Source organism: Delphinapterus leucas, chromosome 6, assembly GCF_059928025.1.
Source record: "Delphinapterus leucas isolate spDelLeu-1000000601 "Yukka" chromosome 6, BTC_Dleu_Yukka2, whole genome shotgun sequence".
Taxonomy (NCBI): Eukaryota; Metazoa; Chordata; class Mammalia; order Artiodactyla; family Monodontidae; genus Delphinapterus; species Delphinapterus leucas.
Genome location: NC_143134.1, coordinates 14,514,150 through 14,530,856, shown reverse-complemented (window position 1 = coordinate 14,530,856; position 16,707 = coordinate 14,514,150). Strand labels below are relative to the sequence as shown.

At 38.6% G+C, this 16,707-nt stretch overlaps 1 protein-coding gene across 2 annotated transcripts in view; it reads left to right on the top strand.

Annotated features, from left to right (window-relative positions):
• The window catches only part of HPGD (15-hydroxyprostaglandin dehydrogenase), a 29,417-nt gene extending 12,807 nt beyond the window's left edge, over positions 1-16,610 (top strand). For both annotated transcript variants that reach the window (XM_022594902.3, XM_089912732.1), the window contains exons 6-8: positions 11,767-11,843; positions 14,466-14,629; positions 15,625-16,610. In XM_022594902.3, the coding sequence (XP_022450610.2) occupies positions 11,767-11,843; positions 14,466-14,629; positions 15,625-15,763 (380 nt within the window). In that variant the 3' untranslated portion in view covers positions 15,764-16,610. The remainder of the gene's footprint in view (positions 1-11,766; positions 11,844-14,465; positions 14,630-15,624) is intronic.
• Positions 16,611-16,707: the final 97 nt, after the last annotated feature.

The window sequence follows — 16,707 nt, the reverse complement described above, 5'->3', positions numbered from 1 at the left end:
AGTTCAAACTCTAAGTTTATTCCTATTATCTTAAATTGTGACTTTATCTTTCTGCAGTACTATTTAAAAAAAATGTATAGATATTTTCCTAGAGTTGCTACTTGTCAAAGGTTACTGTGAGATTCCTAAGCAGTAAAACATGTAAAAGCACCTTTGATAGACTAAAAAGGACTAAAACGAAGTTAAGGTATCTCTAGTCCTGTGTGATTTTAGTAAGCGTGCCTAATTTTAAAATATGGCATATATAGTTAGTTGGGATATACTGTAGGGGAAGCCAGACTTGATCTCTACTTTCTCAGCCTCTCTGGCCCAGCCTGAGAATGAAATTGACATAAGATGGATCAACAAGGGCAAAGCGTACAGGTTTTCACACGTCCATGAGAGTCCCCACAGGAAAATGAAGACCCAAAGAAATGGCAAGGCCTCGCTGTTTATAAACTAGGTTGAACAAAGCAAGGCAACTGTGGGAAAGTAACTAAAATATATGGGGAGACTAAAGAAAGATAAAAGTTATTTTAACAACGTCTGTACAGATGTCTCTTGGCCTTGACTCCTATCTCCAGCGATAGATAAGGTTTCTTTTCTCCTGGTGCCGGGACAGCATCTTTTACATGGGATTCTGTGTCCTGCTTTCAGGAAGAAAAGGGAGATTAAAGTGCTCCTTTGCATCTGCTGTTTTACAAGTGCCTTTAGCTCAAATTCACCCTTACGCCCATGTGACATACTTTGGGGTGGCATATTCCACCTCCCTTCAGTGCTAAACTGCAATAATAAATAGACCCAAAGGTGTAATGGTTTAAACATAGCGTAAGCTTATTCCTCACTCATATATCAGCCCAGGGCAAGGGAACCTCTTCTGTACGCAGTCTTTTGGGAAACCAGGCTGGCAGAAGCTCTTCAGCGTGGAGCTTCCAGGGTTACGCTGGCACTGGGGGACTCCTTTCTCTCCTACAGAAAGAGCAAGAGAACCCTGAGGAGGTGTGGTTCCTCTTCTAAATCCCAGCCCTGCAATGGCAAACCTCACTCTGTTCACATTCCTATAGGCTTTGACCTCATGGCTCACCTGACAACAGGGAGTCTGGGAAACGTAGTCTAGCTGTGTGTCTAAAGGTGGATGTCAGAGGAGAGCTGATCATCCTTGCCACAAAGGGCAATCCAAAATGTGTTTTATTCAGGGCAGTGTGATTTACGATCAGCTGATGTCGTCTTACTCTGTATTAGCTATAAACCTTTGGCAGGAACTTTTGGAGCAGAAAGACTTTACTTTGAAAATTCTAGGAAAAAATCATTAATGGGTCTTGAATAGTTAAAGTGAAATCATGAAATTTTAGAACACTGACCAATATTGACAGCAAGTCTAAACTATTCGTGTCCAAAAAACAGTGAGACTTTCTTCAGTCATTGGGTTGGTTTCAGTTATTGTGGTAATTGCAGAATCGGTGTTCCTTGCCCCCCACCCCCCATCCTGTCCTCCACCTCCTGGCTGCAGTAGCACTGGGGGAGTCAGGTGACCACACTAGTGTCTGAGGCTCAGCGTTTTTCTCATTCCTCCAGGAATCATTGTCAGATGGTCTTTAAACCACTGTGAACTTAGCACGAGTGGAAACTTAGACATCTCCCTCTTCAGAAGTTCTCAAAAATAAACCCGCATCTCATTTTGAGTTGCTTCAAGACAAAAATGCCATCCCTAGAGTTATTATAGCCCTGGTTCTATAAATGGTGCAGGGTAATCTGGTTATTTTTCCTAACATGTCATCTACTTATAAATTGTAACATTTCAAGTCCAAGAGTACAATAAAAGATGAAAGCATGGGCAATACTTAAAAGAGATATTCAGCCCCAGAGAGGGCTGAAGTTTGGATTCTCAGAGGCTGGAACCCAAAAGGCAAATTGTCACGGCTAAATCTACACTATTTTGAAATGAAATCGTACGAAAAATATATAAATGATTGGAGAATTAAGAAGAAATGTTTAATAGTTTAATACAAATATAAATGTACAAAAGAACCTAGGGTGGTGATTAAGACATAATTCCATGAATTCTCTCTTAAAGTTAAGGGGGCTAGTGACACTGGAGAACCATGAACATCAGAGACTCTTGACCTTGTATCATTGGAGGCACTGGTTTCAACCTCAGGAAAGAGAGAAGGCCTCGGGGTTGAATCAATATAGGACTCTCTGGGACAGCCTCTGTACCGGAAGAGGCTTACTTGCCCCAAAGAGCATGAATAGAGAAATGCAGGGTAGTACTGCCTTTTATCCAATAAAAATATTTAAATATATAGTAACAATTAACTTTCACTGAGCGCTCACTGTTTGCATGATACTCTTTTAAACACTGCGTATGTGTTCTCTCATTTAATACTCTCAACAGCACAGTGAAGTAGATTCTATAACCTTCATCTTGCAGATAAGGGAACCTAGCCTGGGGAGTGTAGGTTTCTTGCACAAGCTTACATGCAGGGAAGCGGGGGAGCTGCAGTTCTCATGCTAGCAGCCTGATACGCGATCCCCTACTCTTAACCACTTGATTTTCTCTCTCTTCTATCTATGAGTCTGTCAGTCTCTGTCTCTTTCTGTGTCTATCTTAGCCTAATTATAAAGAAAGAGAAACTGAATTCCTGTAACTTGATTAAGCCAATGCGATGTGCTAGTATCTTCAGGCCTCCTGGGCACTACTTGAATCTCAGGACTATTTATTAAACCTTCAGCGAAAGCTTAAGCTATTGCCCCATTTGACACACACAGAGTAAAGCCCTGGAACCATTTGGGGAGCTTACCAACATCACAAGTCAAAACATGCCAGAGAGAAGAGTAATTTAGGGATTACAATTAGATGTCCACTTGGCTTTCTTGGCTAAGAGCTTGCTTTGTCACAGTACCCATCCTGGGTGTGAATTTTCCTCTTAGCCTATCTCAGAGCCAGTACTGGGAACCCTGTGTGGATCCTTCTCTAATCGTGCAGATAAAACAATGAATGGATATAAATTCAATGAGGAGACCACTTTGGCTTTGAATTACCTTTCTGACACTCTTACAGTCTAGTGAATAGCAGAACAGTCTAAAGTGGAGTAGTACTGACACATATACACTACCAAATGCAAAATGCACGGCTAGTGGGAAGCAGCCGCATAGCACAGGGAGATCAGCTCGGTGCTTCGTGACCACCTAGAGGGGTGGGATAGGGAGGGTGGGAGGGAGACGCAGGAGGGAGGGGATATGGGGATATATGTATACTTATAGCTGATTCACTTTGTTATACAGCAGAAACTAACACACCATTGTAAAGCAATTACACTCCAATAAAGTTACTTTTTAAAAAAACAAAGAAACAAACAAACAAAAAAAGCAAAGTGGTTCTCCCTCTGATATTTCTCCCAACAGGCAGGGTAACTCTGTTGATCATGGTTCAATAGTTCGTCTCTGTCCATTATACTTGATTGGGTACCTTCATAATGCCCGTCCTCCATACTTGTGGCATCTACACCATTTCCTTGTTGCCTCTGGCCAATCCAGACAGCCCCTGCTACCCCTCCTCTGACCCTGGGCTTTGTCACTGAGGTGTCCTCATCTCAGAAAGAGAATTAAAATGTATTGTCTTGAATTTTATCCACTCACCAAGAGCTTCTGTTCTTCCCATAATGAGATCAGTTTGATAAAAATACAGGATTTTGTAATAGTAGCAGAAGATAAATGTAGACGTCTCACATCCTCATACTTTCCTCAGAAATAATATCAACAATTTTGTTCCCCTGAAGTTGGAGCATGTCGGCAGAGGTCAGATGACCAAAAACATCTTTGAGGGGTTACTGGAGTCAAAGTAATTCTTTTTTTTTTTTTTTTTTTTGAGTCCTCAGCTTATATGAGGTATAATTGACAAATTTGTAGGAAGAGAGTTCTCATGCTTGCTTCCTCTGTGTTTTCCAAATATTCCTTCCTTACAGACTTTCCCTCTTTCCCCCCTACTGCTCACTCTGTTGAGGGAATGGTGGGTAATATTCAACCCAACCAGAGTCCATCCCATGATCTCTTGCACAGATCCAGTGGAATCATTCAGTGTCATAGTAAAACCTCAAGTTGACACACTGGTTTCGGCAGAGAAGTTAATGAGTAACGACCGCTGACGCAGACCGAGTATCAGATGCAATTAATAAGTTTAACAAACAGAGGAGTAGTTACAGGGGAGAGTGATTCCTCGGTGTATTGAGGGAAGGGTGTGCTTGTCCCTGGAAGCCCTGGAAGTTGTTCCAACCTCTGTTAACCACATAGATTCTTCTGTACAAGTTTTTGTCTATAAATATAATATATAAACCTGCACTCAGTTTACCACATCCATCCTTAACTGTCAAACAAGAAAAAGTTGAACAAGAGAGAAGAGTGAAGTCTGGTTTAAAGCAGATAAACAGCTCTGCTCCCATGAGGCATCCCATAGGAGTCGAGTATGCTGCTTCTATACTTAGTGGGAAAGGAAGAGTAGTCATCACAGAAAGAGTCTGCCCACCAACCCTGCTCCCACCTGCTCAGCTACTGAGGTCTTGGTGTTTGCTATGCCTCAAAAATAAGTCACTCGGTAGCATTTGGTGAGTGACACCACGAAGGTTGTATCTGCTCTGAACTGAAAACATTAGAGTCTCAAGAAAATACCTGAAAATCTTAGAACTTGTTTAGCATGTCTTAAACCCAGCCCAGTGACATACTCACTTGAGCTCTAAGTTGTGTCGACAACTATGTAATTACTTTGTGTTACGGTAGAAGAGCTCAAGTTACCACTTTAAATAACACATTCAAGTTAACCAAACGTGTCAAACGTGGACAGAAGGGAAATGGGGCTATGAAAGTAACTGGCAAAGTTTCTACCCCAAGAGCTATACGTCAGTGTTTCGTCAACATGGCAGTACCAGTTAGCGTGGCATAGGTGAAACAGAAGCACGATGAGAGGTACAAGGCTTTAGAACTCACATGGCCTGAAGAGCAGCTGGACTGGAATGTCACAGCAGGCCAGAAATTTCAGGTAATCACGTGGTACAACCCTCTGCAACTATTTTTGCTTTAAAGAAGAGGGAGTAACATATTTAGCAAGTGCCAAGTTCCAGGCACTGTGATAAACTATTGGCTCTGTGATATCACATTGAACTTTTACAAATCCCTACAGTAGAAGTCTGTTTAATTATCTCCAATTTATAGTGGAACCACTCTTCTCAAACAAGCTGCGTACATGGGAAAGGTGGTGACGATTAGCAGTAGCAATAAAAGCAATGGTATGTTGCTCTATTTTAGTGTATATCGTACAATGGCTGAGTCTGCATTATTTGGATCTTAACTGGTCAGATGTCAACGGCTCTGAGTACGTGGGCCACCTCCCTCGCTTAGTGCCAGCGAAAGTCTTCGTGGTGTCCGTTTTGCTGTCTTATGGCTTAAAATTATTAAGAAGACACATACTAAAAGGAGTCAGTAGGAAAGGCTAAATATTTATAAATTGGCCTTTTGAGGAATGGATAAAAGATGTAGGGTTTCCTAGCCATAAAGACTATTAAGAAAATGAATATTCTTCTAGAATTCAACATGAGAGACATTACCTACGGGCTCTGTTTAGAGGCAGATTCTTCTGACTCAGTAAGTCTGGGGTGGGTCCCGCAATTCTGATGCTGATCCTCCACCCACACTTTGAGGAACCAGCCTCTAGTTTGCACAGGGACATTCTCTGAGTGGCTGAGAAAGCTCATCTTGGTTTCCTCTGATCACAGCCTAGGGGATAACTGAACTTTTAGGAAGGGGGATTGTGATGGGACCTTAGGGACAACTTTCTGAGAATTAACAATCCCTGGAAAGTGCTGCTGGGGGTTACCTTTCTGGAAGGTAGAAAGATGTAGTCGTTCTGTGGAAGTTTATCCCACTTTTTATGTCAGGTCATACTTTAAGACATAATTTGTTAACGGCAAGCATGTGACCGGGGAGAAAAGGCAGCATCAGATAAGGTGCTCTGTTGTGTGGAAAAGCATCTAATAAGGAAGTCCACCAGTTACTTTGGTCCACTTTCTGCACAAACATAGATAAACGGATTCTCACCAGTTCTTTTTTTTCCTTATTAGAGAAGTGCTGGTTAACCACAGAAAGATGGGTAGACCGTTTCTTTTTTGATTTTAAAGAAAATGTGAGGAATTTCGACCCCTGCTTTTTAGCACAGCTGCTGAACTCAAGTTTTTATCATGCAAAGATCAGTATCCTTAGATTCTCAATTTCCTTTCCTAAGTTGAATTTCTTTAGCACTTCTGTATAGTCTATCTTACCTCGTTTCTATCCATTTAAAAGAAAATATGTTTAAGGATTCAGTACAACTGCCGTCTGAGCAGATTTCAGTTTTTTGCACAAAAACTTTTTGAGCGATTTACCTCCTGTGAAATGTAGATATTAAAGTTATCTTTTGTAAATACAGGTAGAAAGAATATTAAAGATAGAGGAACTAATGTGGAAAGGGAAATGATATTTTACTTTTCCAAATGCCTTCTTTATTTGTTCTATAATTACATGTGTCATTTTCAAGTATTTAAAACTTTTTTCATAATTATCCCATCAGTCGGTGCCATTTGGTGTTATTATCCTGAGCGGCTGTAGAAAATATTTCTCTGTTTCGTGGGTAGAATTTCTCCCTCTGTTGATATTATTTTTCTTAATCTACAGTTAGGACGGACATAAACTTGCAACTAAATTACACGTGTTGTATTTTGGAGAGAGAGCCATTTCACAATTCTTTAAGTAAACTTGCAGAGTGCTGGGCCCAGAATAAATAAGTATTGAAAATCTATTCTTAACTTTTTAAATATAAGGCATCCATTTTTAAGCACAATTAAGGATTCCCCACATCAAACAAAACGACATTTTTTTAGAGACTGTTCTCTCATGGTCTCAGTCCTTTGTTGTGTTATTCTTAAATCCTTTAACATGAAGACAAAATAATTTTGCTGTGCATATGGGAATTAATTTGCAAGATTTTAAAAAATCCAAATTAATTCCAGCAACTGGGCCTGTAGTCACTATCCTGGCAGAACTCCCTGTGAAGTCAGATGGGGTGATCTGGATGGTCAGATATCAAAGCTCTACCCTAGCCCTGTGCCAGGGGCTCTCAATAGAGCAGATTTAAAATACTACGTCAATATCCTTTGTATTTAAAGTAACTAAATACATAGTTCTTAAATGGATGCACTTCTGTAATACTTTTGAATTAGGATTAGCGAGAGTCCACAGTTTGCCAAGGTTCAGAAACCAAACCCAGTTAGGATGCTGTACCAGATTTGTGGCATTTTAGTGCAAAAGACACATTTTCATAAAAAGGTACGATGTGGATAAACAGGTAAATAAAACAATAAATAAGACTTGAGATGTTTCATCTTTAGGAAAAATGATTACATTTATATAAAGATAATGGCAAATAGTAATGCTTTTTATGTGTCAGGCACAGTTTTAAGTATTTTATGTAAATTAGCTCATTCAGGACTCAGAATAGCTACTATTACTACTCTATTTCACAGAGGAAAAACACCATGGTAGGCAGCAGTAACCCCTCCAAAGGTAACAGAGCTCATTGTGGTGGATTCAAGATTTGAGATCAGCCAGTCTGGCACCCAAAATCCAAACTACTGTGCTATAATCTGTCTCGACCAATTCAATTAAAAGGACATTTTTAAATGGTTAAGTAGTATAAGAAATAACATTCTGGCCAAATGGTGATCCTCCCCTTGGTTTTATACATTTCAACTAACTATTTAAAACATGTTTTCATTATATTTGGCACTTATTTGGTACCAAACACATATTTCTAAAATGAATTCACTCCTATAAAACCTTTTGAATTAGCACACACTGTATTTTAAGGGAAGAAAACTAAATTTCCCATCTCAAGACAGAGTAAAAGATCTTGGCTGGACATCTGGAATTTAAATTTGAAAATTATGTGTGTGTGTGTGTGTGTGTGTGTGAGAGAGAGAGAGAGAGAGAGAGAGCGCGAGAGAGAGAGAGAGGGAGAGAGAGAGAGAGAGAGAGAGAATGAGAATGAAGGAGACATGGAGAGAATGAATTTCATCCATAGGAGTGGATAAGGTCACCTAAGGAAAGAGTGCACATAGAAAAGCAGAGAGGACCAGGACCGGCTCTTGGGCCCCCAGCCTCTTTGTGGGTCTGGTCGAGGAGTAGGAGATGCTAGTGAGGGTGAGGTGGCAGGACACCAGCGTAAGGAGGGAGGTGTTTCAAGGAGAGCATCATGAACTGTGCTGGTTGCTACTGAGCAAAGTATCAAGCAAGATGAAGACCTAGCCTTAGCAGACGCCCGTCACTGGCAACCGCCACAAGATCTGTTGCACTGGACTGGTCAGAGGAAAGCCTGGTTAGGGGGAGCTGTGGAGCAGTGGAGAGGTAGCTGGAGAAGGAAGTGAAACCAAGAAGGCTACTATTTTTAGCTGAGTGATTTTGAGATGTTAATATCTCAAAGAAAAGCCGTTCTCTTTTGATTCTGCACATGATAAAAGTAACCACTCTAGGCTTCCTAAAATAGTCCCATCTTTAATTTCTGCAACATGATGCTTAGCTTGTTTTCTTCCTACCTCCACTGGTTCATCCTTCTCAGTCTCTTGCCCCGACATCCTCCTCTACCATGGAGGGCTGCCATGTATAGTTGTGCAGGTTGTAAACTGCAGGAACTCTGTGGGGCACAATCTCCACAAACTACCACGTGAGTGGTGTCCCCAGAGTCATATCAGACACACCCTGAACAATTCTCTGAGCTGACCCTTATTAGTAGCCTCAGAACAGGTTTTTATTTGAAGCACATGGAAACATTATATGTTGGTGCTGCAGGTCTAAGGTTGGTAACAGAGGTATGGCTAAACAATACGATACTGAAGTTGACCACAACAGCAGTAACGTTATACTTGGAAGGGAGAAATGGATCGTGAGACCCAACAGAAAATGTTGGATTTCTGAAAAATTTCCACCCCAACTAAAATCACTGTCAAAAAGAAAAACCTTTAAAAAAGCCTTAAAAAAAAAAAAAACAAAAAAAACCTTTTCTCTCTCCCTTTAGCCTCCCTTTTCAAAGCAGCAAACTGAGGGAGAGAGAGCAAACTTCTACACTGAAAGTCAGTTGGCAAGTTGGGGACAAAATCCCACACATCTTTACCTGTCTGAAACATAAGGAGCCACAGTTAAAATCTACATGTACTGGGGAGATAAAGAAAAACTCTCTACTTAACTAAATTAACTACAACTTGCCTAAATAAAATAATTGAAAAACAGAATTCTCTTTTTTTATAAGACCCCCAAACTGAATATATCTATCAAAAGAGCAATGCATATGCAATTGATAGGTATATCCTTACAGTGTAATACCATTCAGAAAAAAAAAAGGAAAAAAGAGGAAAAAAAAAAGGAAGAAAGAGAAATGAGCTATTGATACACATTACAACATGGATGAATCCCGTAAGAATTATCCCGAGTGAAAGAAGTCAGACAGAAAAGTTTACACTGTATGATTACATTTATATAAACTTCTAGAAGAGGCAAACTAATCTATAGTGACACAAAACAGATCAGTGGTTGCTTAGGGGGAGGGGAAACGCAGAAGGACAGGATGATGGGGCACAAGGAAACTTTTAGGGGATGGCTGTGTTCATATCTTGATTGTGGTCGTGGTTTTGTGGGTGTAGACCTATGTCAAAACGTATCAAACCACACACTTTAAATATATACAGTTTATTGTATGCCAGTTATACCAAAAAGCTGGAAAAATATCTTAAAAGGATGCTTGATTTCTGAATGTCTGAAATGGATTTATGTAGCCTTTGATCTAATGCCAGAGAGTGAAAGCAATGCAAGAGGAAACATTCTGCAGGACTGCAGTGAAAAATGTCATTGGAATGCCACGACAGTCATAAAGCTAAGTGCCACTCTAAAAATGCAAACAAATTCTGATTGCATCTGCAATTCTCCCTTTAAAGGAAAGTATGTGTTTTGCAGCTGGCTTCTTAGACAGAACCAACACAACAGTATTTGCTCTCTTTTGCTGCTGTGACACTTTGAACCAGTTTGGGTTCAGAAGTTCAGTGCCTCCACATGCATAACAGAAATTCATTCCCATTCATCTTTGACATCCTTGTGTTTTTTGTGGCTGTCAACAGCTCATCTCTGACTCAGGTTCACTCTGCATTTCCTGCTGTCCGTGAATGCCACCTACAACCACTACCTTGGTCTCATAAACATTGAAGAAGCGGGTAGAACAGTGACTAACTTACAAGAACAAGAAGCAGCAACGCCTGGCTGCACCTGTTTATTGTCTTTATCTCGATCTGCTAATACACCTGTTCACCCTGTGGAGGCATCATGAATTCTTGTTGACTGACACTGACAAACTTAATTAACTTACACACGCTACTGAACAGAAAAAAACAAAACAAAAGGAGAACCACATTAGGTACTTTGAGATCATTGGGAGGATGCACTGTGTGATCTACCATCCCCAGGGATTTAAACTGCTCTTGAGCAAACGTACTTCATAAATTGAGACCTGGCAGGCACCCAGGGAGTGGTTAAGGTCCACCATTATTACTGCACTTTGGTACAACACGCTCACCATCGGTGGGGTTCTGGGACTAGTTAGCTGGGTGGAGATGACCACGTCTCAGCAGAATCATTTAGTAGTATCATGACATTTGACATTAATAACATTAATCAGGGATCGCTCTTCCTTGGAGAAATCACAAATTTTAAAAATGGTAGAACGTGTTAACTCAAGAAATTAGTTAAAAGCCAAGATGTACAAATGGCTCTAGTTAAAAGTTTCACTGTTGATTGAGACAGAGAATTGACCATTATGAGAAATAAGCTTGATAGTGATAATAACTACAGAAAAATCAGTTTTTCTTGTTTTGTTTCTTCTGGTAGCGGGGAGCGGGTAACGTCGGGCTGGGAGATGGGGGGAAAAGATGCCATACCTGCTGCAGTACCACTTTTTCTCCACACCATGGATTTAATCATAATTTTGAGCAGTTACTATTGTGTGTAAATGGAAAATTAAGCCAATTCTAAAGCTGCTTGAATTCTGTTGCTGAGTACATAATTATGAAAGGAAATAAAATAGGATCAAACATTTTTATTTCTGACTTTCTTTTCCTAAGTCATGGGATGAGAAGATCTAGGCATCTACTACAGATCAGAATCAAAAGAAGTTAATTAACTTTTAATTTTCTGAAACACTTAGCGGCATTGTTCAGTGCAATTCGTGACAGGGAAATGCTTACCAACTTATAACGAAGACGAATAATACTCTCCAGATCCCGCTTAAGCAGTTTAAAGTCCTTCAGCCATTTGGAAGCCTTAAAAAATAAAGAATATACACTTTTTAAAAATCCAGACATAAAAACTGAAAATTAGATAGTAACTTACTGGATTTCAAGATGATTCTTTCGGTGTTTTAGATAACACTGACTTCTCTTGTCTTCATCAGGGAAGCAGAAAAACTTATGTATCACTCTTGGCTACATCCCTAGGCGGTAGCTTACTGACCATAAGTTTTGGACAGTATAGTAGAGGTTATAGGAGGAATAAACTATGCCTGGACTAGTGAGTTTTACAAAACTGTCCAGTGATTACCTTAGTGTATTTTCCAGATTAATCTTAAAATGGAACAGGCACAAATTATTCATTTTCATAGCAAGTATTGGGGTTTGTCTGCTCATTTTTTTAATAAAAGTGTTTTTGTTTTTTATTTGTTTGTCTCAGGGCTGATGCCTGTTGCACAACAGCCTGTTTATTGTGCTTCCAAACATGGCATAATTGGATTCACACGCTCGGCAGCGGTGAGGATACAACGACCGCAGTGTCTCTTTTTCTCTTTTCTGTGCATATGTGACGCATGAGTTCTATGAAGTAGAGGGGAACAGGGTCAGAATTCAATACATCTGGATTAAAGATAGAAGAATAAGTTCTACTTCAATATTTATTATTAAAAAATAGTTTTCAGATCATGTAAAGGACTAAATATAGAATAGCTAATTTTATTTTACTTTAACATGAAATTGGCCATCTTATTTATTTACTTTATTTATTTATTTATTGGCCCCACCACACGGCATGTGGGATCCTAGTTCCCGACCAGGGATCAAACCTGTGCCTCCTGCACTGGAAGCACGGAGTCCTAACCACTGGACTGCCAGGGAAGTCCCTAGAATAGATAATTTTAAAATGAAGTAGATTCTAAACATAGGTTACTGAAAAATATCCTTAAGGGTAAAAAATGGGAAGATATTCCTTATTTTTTTTGAAATTGACTCCAAATTTAAACATCATTAACTTAAGACTTCCTTAAATGGAATATACAGTATGCTCCAGGTGTTACTTGTCCCTGAAGATATGGTAAAAATGAGGGAGAGCGTGGAGAATGGAAGGAGGGGTGCGGCCAGAGTTTACCTGATGGGGTTGTCAAGGATGCTGTCTCCATGGAGACCTAGGGTGAAAGTGTACAGAGCTTAGGAAACTATTTTAGAACTTACTGACCACATGCATTGATAGCATGAAGTGCCTTTTTATAATAACTGAAAAAAAAAAAAGGGCAAGCTTGAATGGAGCCTGATGAGCAAGGGGAAAGAAGCATGTGATTGACTGGAGATGTAAGCAGAAGCCAGACGAAAGGCGGCTTACGAGTCAGGGTCATGAGCTTGGGTTTTATTCTAAATACAGCCGTCAATGGGTTTTTTCTGCACAGGAGTGACAAGATTATATTTCCATTTGAAGAAGACCATTCTATCTGCTCTTTAGAGAATGTATGGGAATTCCCTGGCAGTCCGGTGGTTAGGACTCTCACTGTCAAGGGCCTGGGTTCAATCTCTGGTCGGGGAACTAAGATCCTGCAAGCTGCATGGCATGGCCAAAAAAACCAAAATAAGACATGAAAAGAGAGATTCAGAAAGACTGTATGAGAGAGGACAAGTGCAGAAAAGGAAAGAGCAGTTGGGAGACCTCTACAGTGGTTAGTCTAGGTGAAATGGAGAGAGGGGCCAGACGAACAGGAAATCATTGATAACAAGAAACGCTAGGGATAGAGAAAGCAGATGGTGAACGGTAAATGTTCAGTCAAAAAGGAAGATTGGCAGCTCTCACACTCTTAATTGTAATTGCTTGGAAATTTTAATTTAATTTGCAAAGACTTAATCTTTAATTCAACTTTTAATGAACACATAACACTACTACAAAGCAAAGTAAATCAAAGCGAAGACCAGAACTGTTGCATTTACAGTTATAAGACTGGACACCTGTACAGTTGATGCTCATTATTTGTTAGTTATGTTCTATAAATTCACTTGCAAACACTGAATTAGAGGGTACTAAACTGTTGCTCATAGGGGAAATTCAGGGTTAAGTTCCTTTGAACCTCTGGCTACAACATTTTGAATAACCAATCAACACATAGCCTAGTTTTATGTATATTTCTACTTAAAGACACCTTATTTAATATGCATTGTGTTTAATATGTATTGTATTAGCATGGCCAACAGCATTTATACCTCATGCCTGAAGGAAGCTCCTCTAACATGTGTATTTTATCCATAGGCACATTGCAGCCTTCTTGCACTTAGAAATACTAGACAGCACTTCAGCACTATGCCTTGAAGACGTTTCAGATAGCAAAATCACCAACACAAGCACAAAGATGAGAAAAACATGGGCAAGTACCGCGAAAAGGACACTTGTTCATGGTGTAAGAGCTGAAACAAGGAAGCAGAGCATCATTTTATTTGACCTTGGTCCATATCGGGCAACTCAAATTTCTTATTACTCTGTCCTTGTCCACAGAAAACCTTGAAAGCACCACAAGTATTGATTAGGGGGGTTATGAATAAATGTTAGCAAGAAAGCAAATGGAATCCACAAATAACTGACTTACATTTTGTTTTATAAATAGTTCAAATAAAAGCCAAAGAAGGTTAGTCTAAAAATAATTAAAATTGTCTTCCAGATAGTGCAAATTACTAAGAGTGTCTTTAGAATCAATCAAAGTCCTAAAATTTTCCACTAACAGTATTTTTTAAGTAAGTATTCTCTTTAAAATACAACCCCAATTTCAAAGAAAACTTGGGGTATCAATTCTAAGCCTCAGCTTCTTACCTTCAGCTGCCTGCAGTGTTCAGTAGATAAGAGCACTTTAGATAATCAAGTATTTTCAGGAGTCGCCCAGTAATACTGATATTTTAAAAAAAGTAGTTAGGTGAGGCTTGCAAGAATTAGTTCAGCACTTTAGTTATGTATTCTTTTACTTTCTGCCACCAGTCAGCCTTACCATTGTCATCATTATATAGCTAGAAGGACAGCTGTCTAGTACTTTTCACATCAGCGTCTTTTAACTAGCTTTAATTATCAGTTTATCCTATGTTATACATTTACAAAACTCCTGAAATCTGCAACCTTCTACTTCCAATTGGCAGATGGCTGCTAATCTCATGAACAGTGGTGTGAGACTGAATGCCATTTGCCCAGGCTTTGTTAATACACCCATCCTCAAATCCATTGAAAATGAAGAAAACATGGGACAATATATAGAATACACGGATCATATCAAGGATATGATGAAATACTATGGAATTTTGGAGTAAGTAAAACTATACCTATCTTCCTTTATACAATGGAGCAAAGTGCTATCTAGACATAAGCAATCGAAAGGAAAAAGAATTAGCTTTTAAATTTGAGAAACTCATGCAAGCTTCAAAGTTTTGGTTTGACAAAATCTCTGAAAAAAAGTACTTTTTCTGGGTTTCCGAATAGAATATGTTGACACATCATGAATTTTGCTTTTAGGTATAAAGAATGCATCATTAATACCTTCAACCATAATCAGATACTTTTTTTTAAAGGTGATGTTTAGTTGTCTTTGGAAGCAATGATACCTTATCTGCCTAAATTCCAAGCAATATTCATATATACCCTTTGTGAAATTAAATATGCCCCCCTAACTTCAACCACTTTCCTAAGAAACAACTGATCAACACACGTTTGGGGAACCATGTCTGAGTTAGAGCAGTTGGCGTCTCACAGGACGGAGTCATCTGGATCTAATCCTGACTCCACCACACTCACCATGAACTTATCCATCAACCTCTACTTACCTTGATTTTCTTGCATGTAAAATGGGGATAATACTAAAACAAACTTAGGGGACTTTGGAAAGTCCACAAATAAGTTGATATATGTAAGGTACTTAAAACAATAGCAGATAAATAATAGACGCTCAATAAATGTTAGTTACAATTCTTCAAATTTCTACTCTAATAAACATTTCTATCTGATAAGTCTAAATTCTACTGATAGGTTAAAGATGGAAAAATAATCATTTACTCAATGTAAATAATAAATATAAATTTATGAATCCTTCCTATAAAATAACAGAAGGGTGGGTGTGGAAATCTACCACTAAATTTATAATTTAGTCATCTAATTGAATAAAAAATGAAAGTAGCAATAGCTTCATGATATACATTTCCCTATTACATGTTAAAGGTGATAGATACTTCAAAAATAACTCAAGACGATGTGATAATTATGCCTCATTCTTTAATGTTAAAACCCTGATGTTTCCTTTATTTTTAGCCCATCAATGATTGCCAGTGGATTAATAACACTCATTGAAGATGACACTTTGAATGGGGCTATAATGAAGATCACAACTGCTAAGGGAATTCATTTTCAAGATTATGATACAACCCCATTTCACACGAAAGCTCAGTGAACATCTTATGTGTCAGCTTTAACCGAAAATAAGCACGAATGACTTAGACCACATCTTCATTTGAATACAGCTTTTTCAATGAAATGTTATCGTTTGAAGCTTTCCTTTCATGCACGTGATGTTCATTTTTTCTAAATGATTAGTTAAGTATATAGATTTAAAAAATGAGGAACTATCAAAAATATGACGCGGACCAAAGCTAGGTTTTGACCTTTATAGCCTCAGTAATGATTAAAACAAAGGATATTCCAGGAATATTCTGCCTTGCAGAAAATATATTTAAATTTGTGATTCATAAATGTTAATGTTTTTCAGAACATCATTTTAAAGGAGATACTTGAATTGTTATTTATATCAAACCAGATGTGAAAAACTCATTTTGTTTCTATGTTCGCACTTTAAAAGAAGGAAGCTACCTACAATGGCAAATATTTAGTAACAATAACTTTTACTTATATACCATCTTTCAGCCGAATATTTCAGCTCTTTGAGGATGTGCCACCTTTGGGGGCCTGTAGGTAACGAATAAATTACAGTGTGAATATATCCTAAATGAAAAATCTAATGTATGGAAAAGTGACAGGAATGAACTGGCTGAGATGTTAATCCACAGTTCAGCCTCCCATCTGGGGAAAACATTTCTTTCCTCTCTGCTTACTTTAAGAATTTTGACTACAAAAATCTCAGGAATTAAACTCTTAATAGTTATAGCGAAAAGGATAGTTAGTGCTCCTAAAACAAGCTTGTTAAGAAAAAAATACAAATGTAATTTTTTTCAGATTACTTCTTTGTTTATTTGTACCAATTTCAAAAATGCCTACTTTTCAATAAAACTTTTTTTTTCTAATCTTCGGAAGTTACTTAGTGTTCTATGTATAGCTACTGAGAGAAGGAAACCAATTTTGTCAACACCTCAACTGAAGATGCTTTTGTGTTTTCAAAGC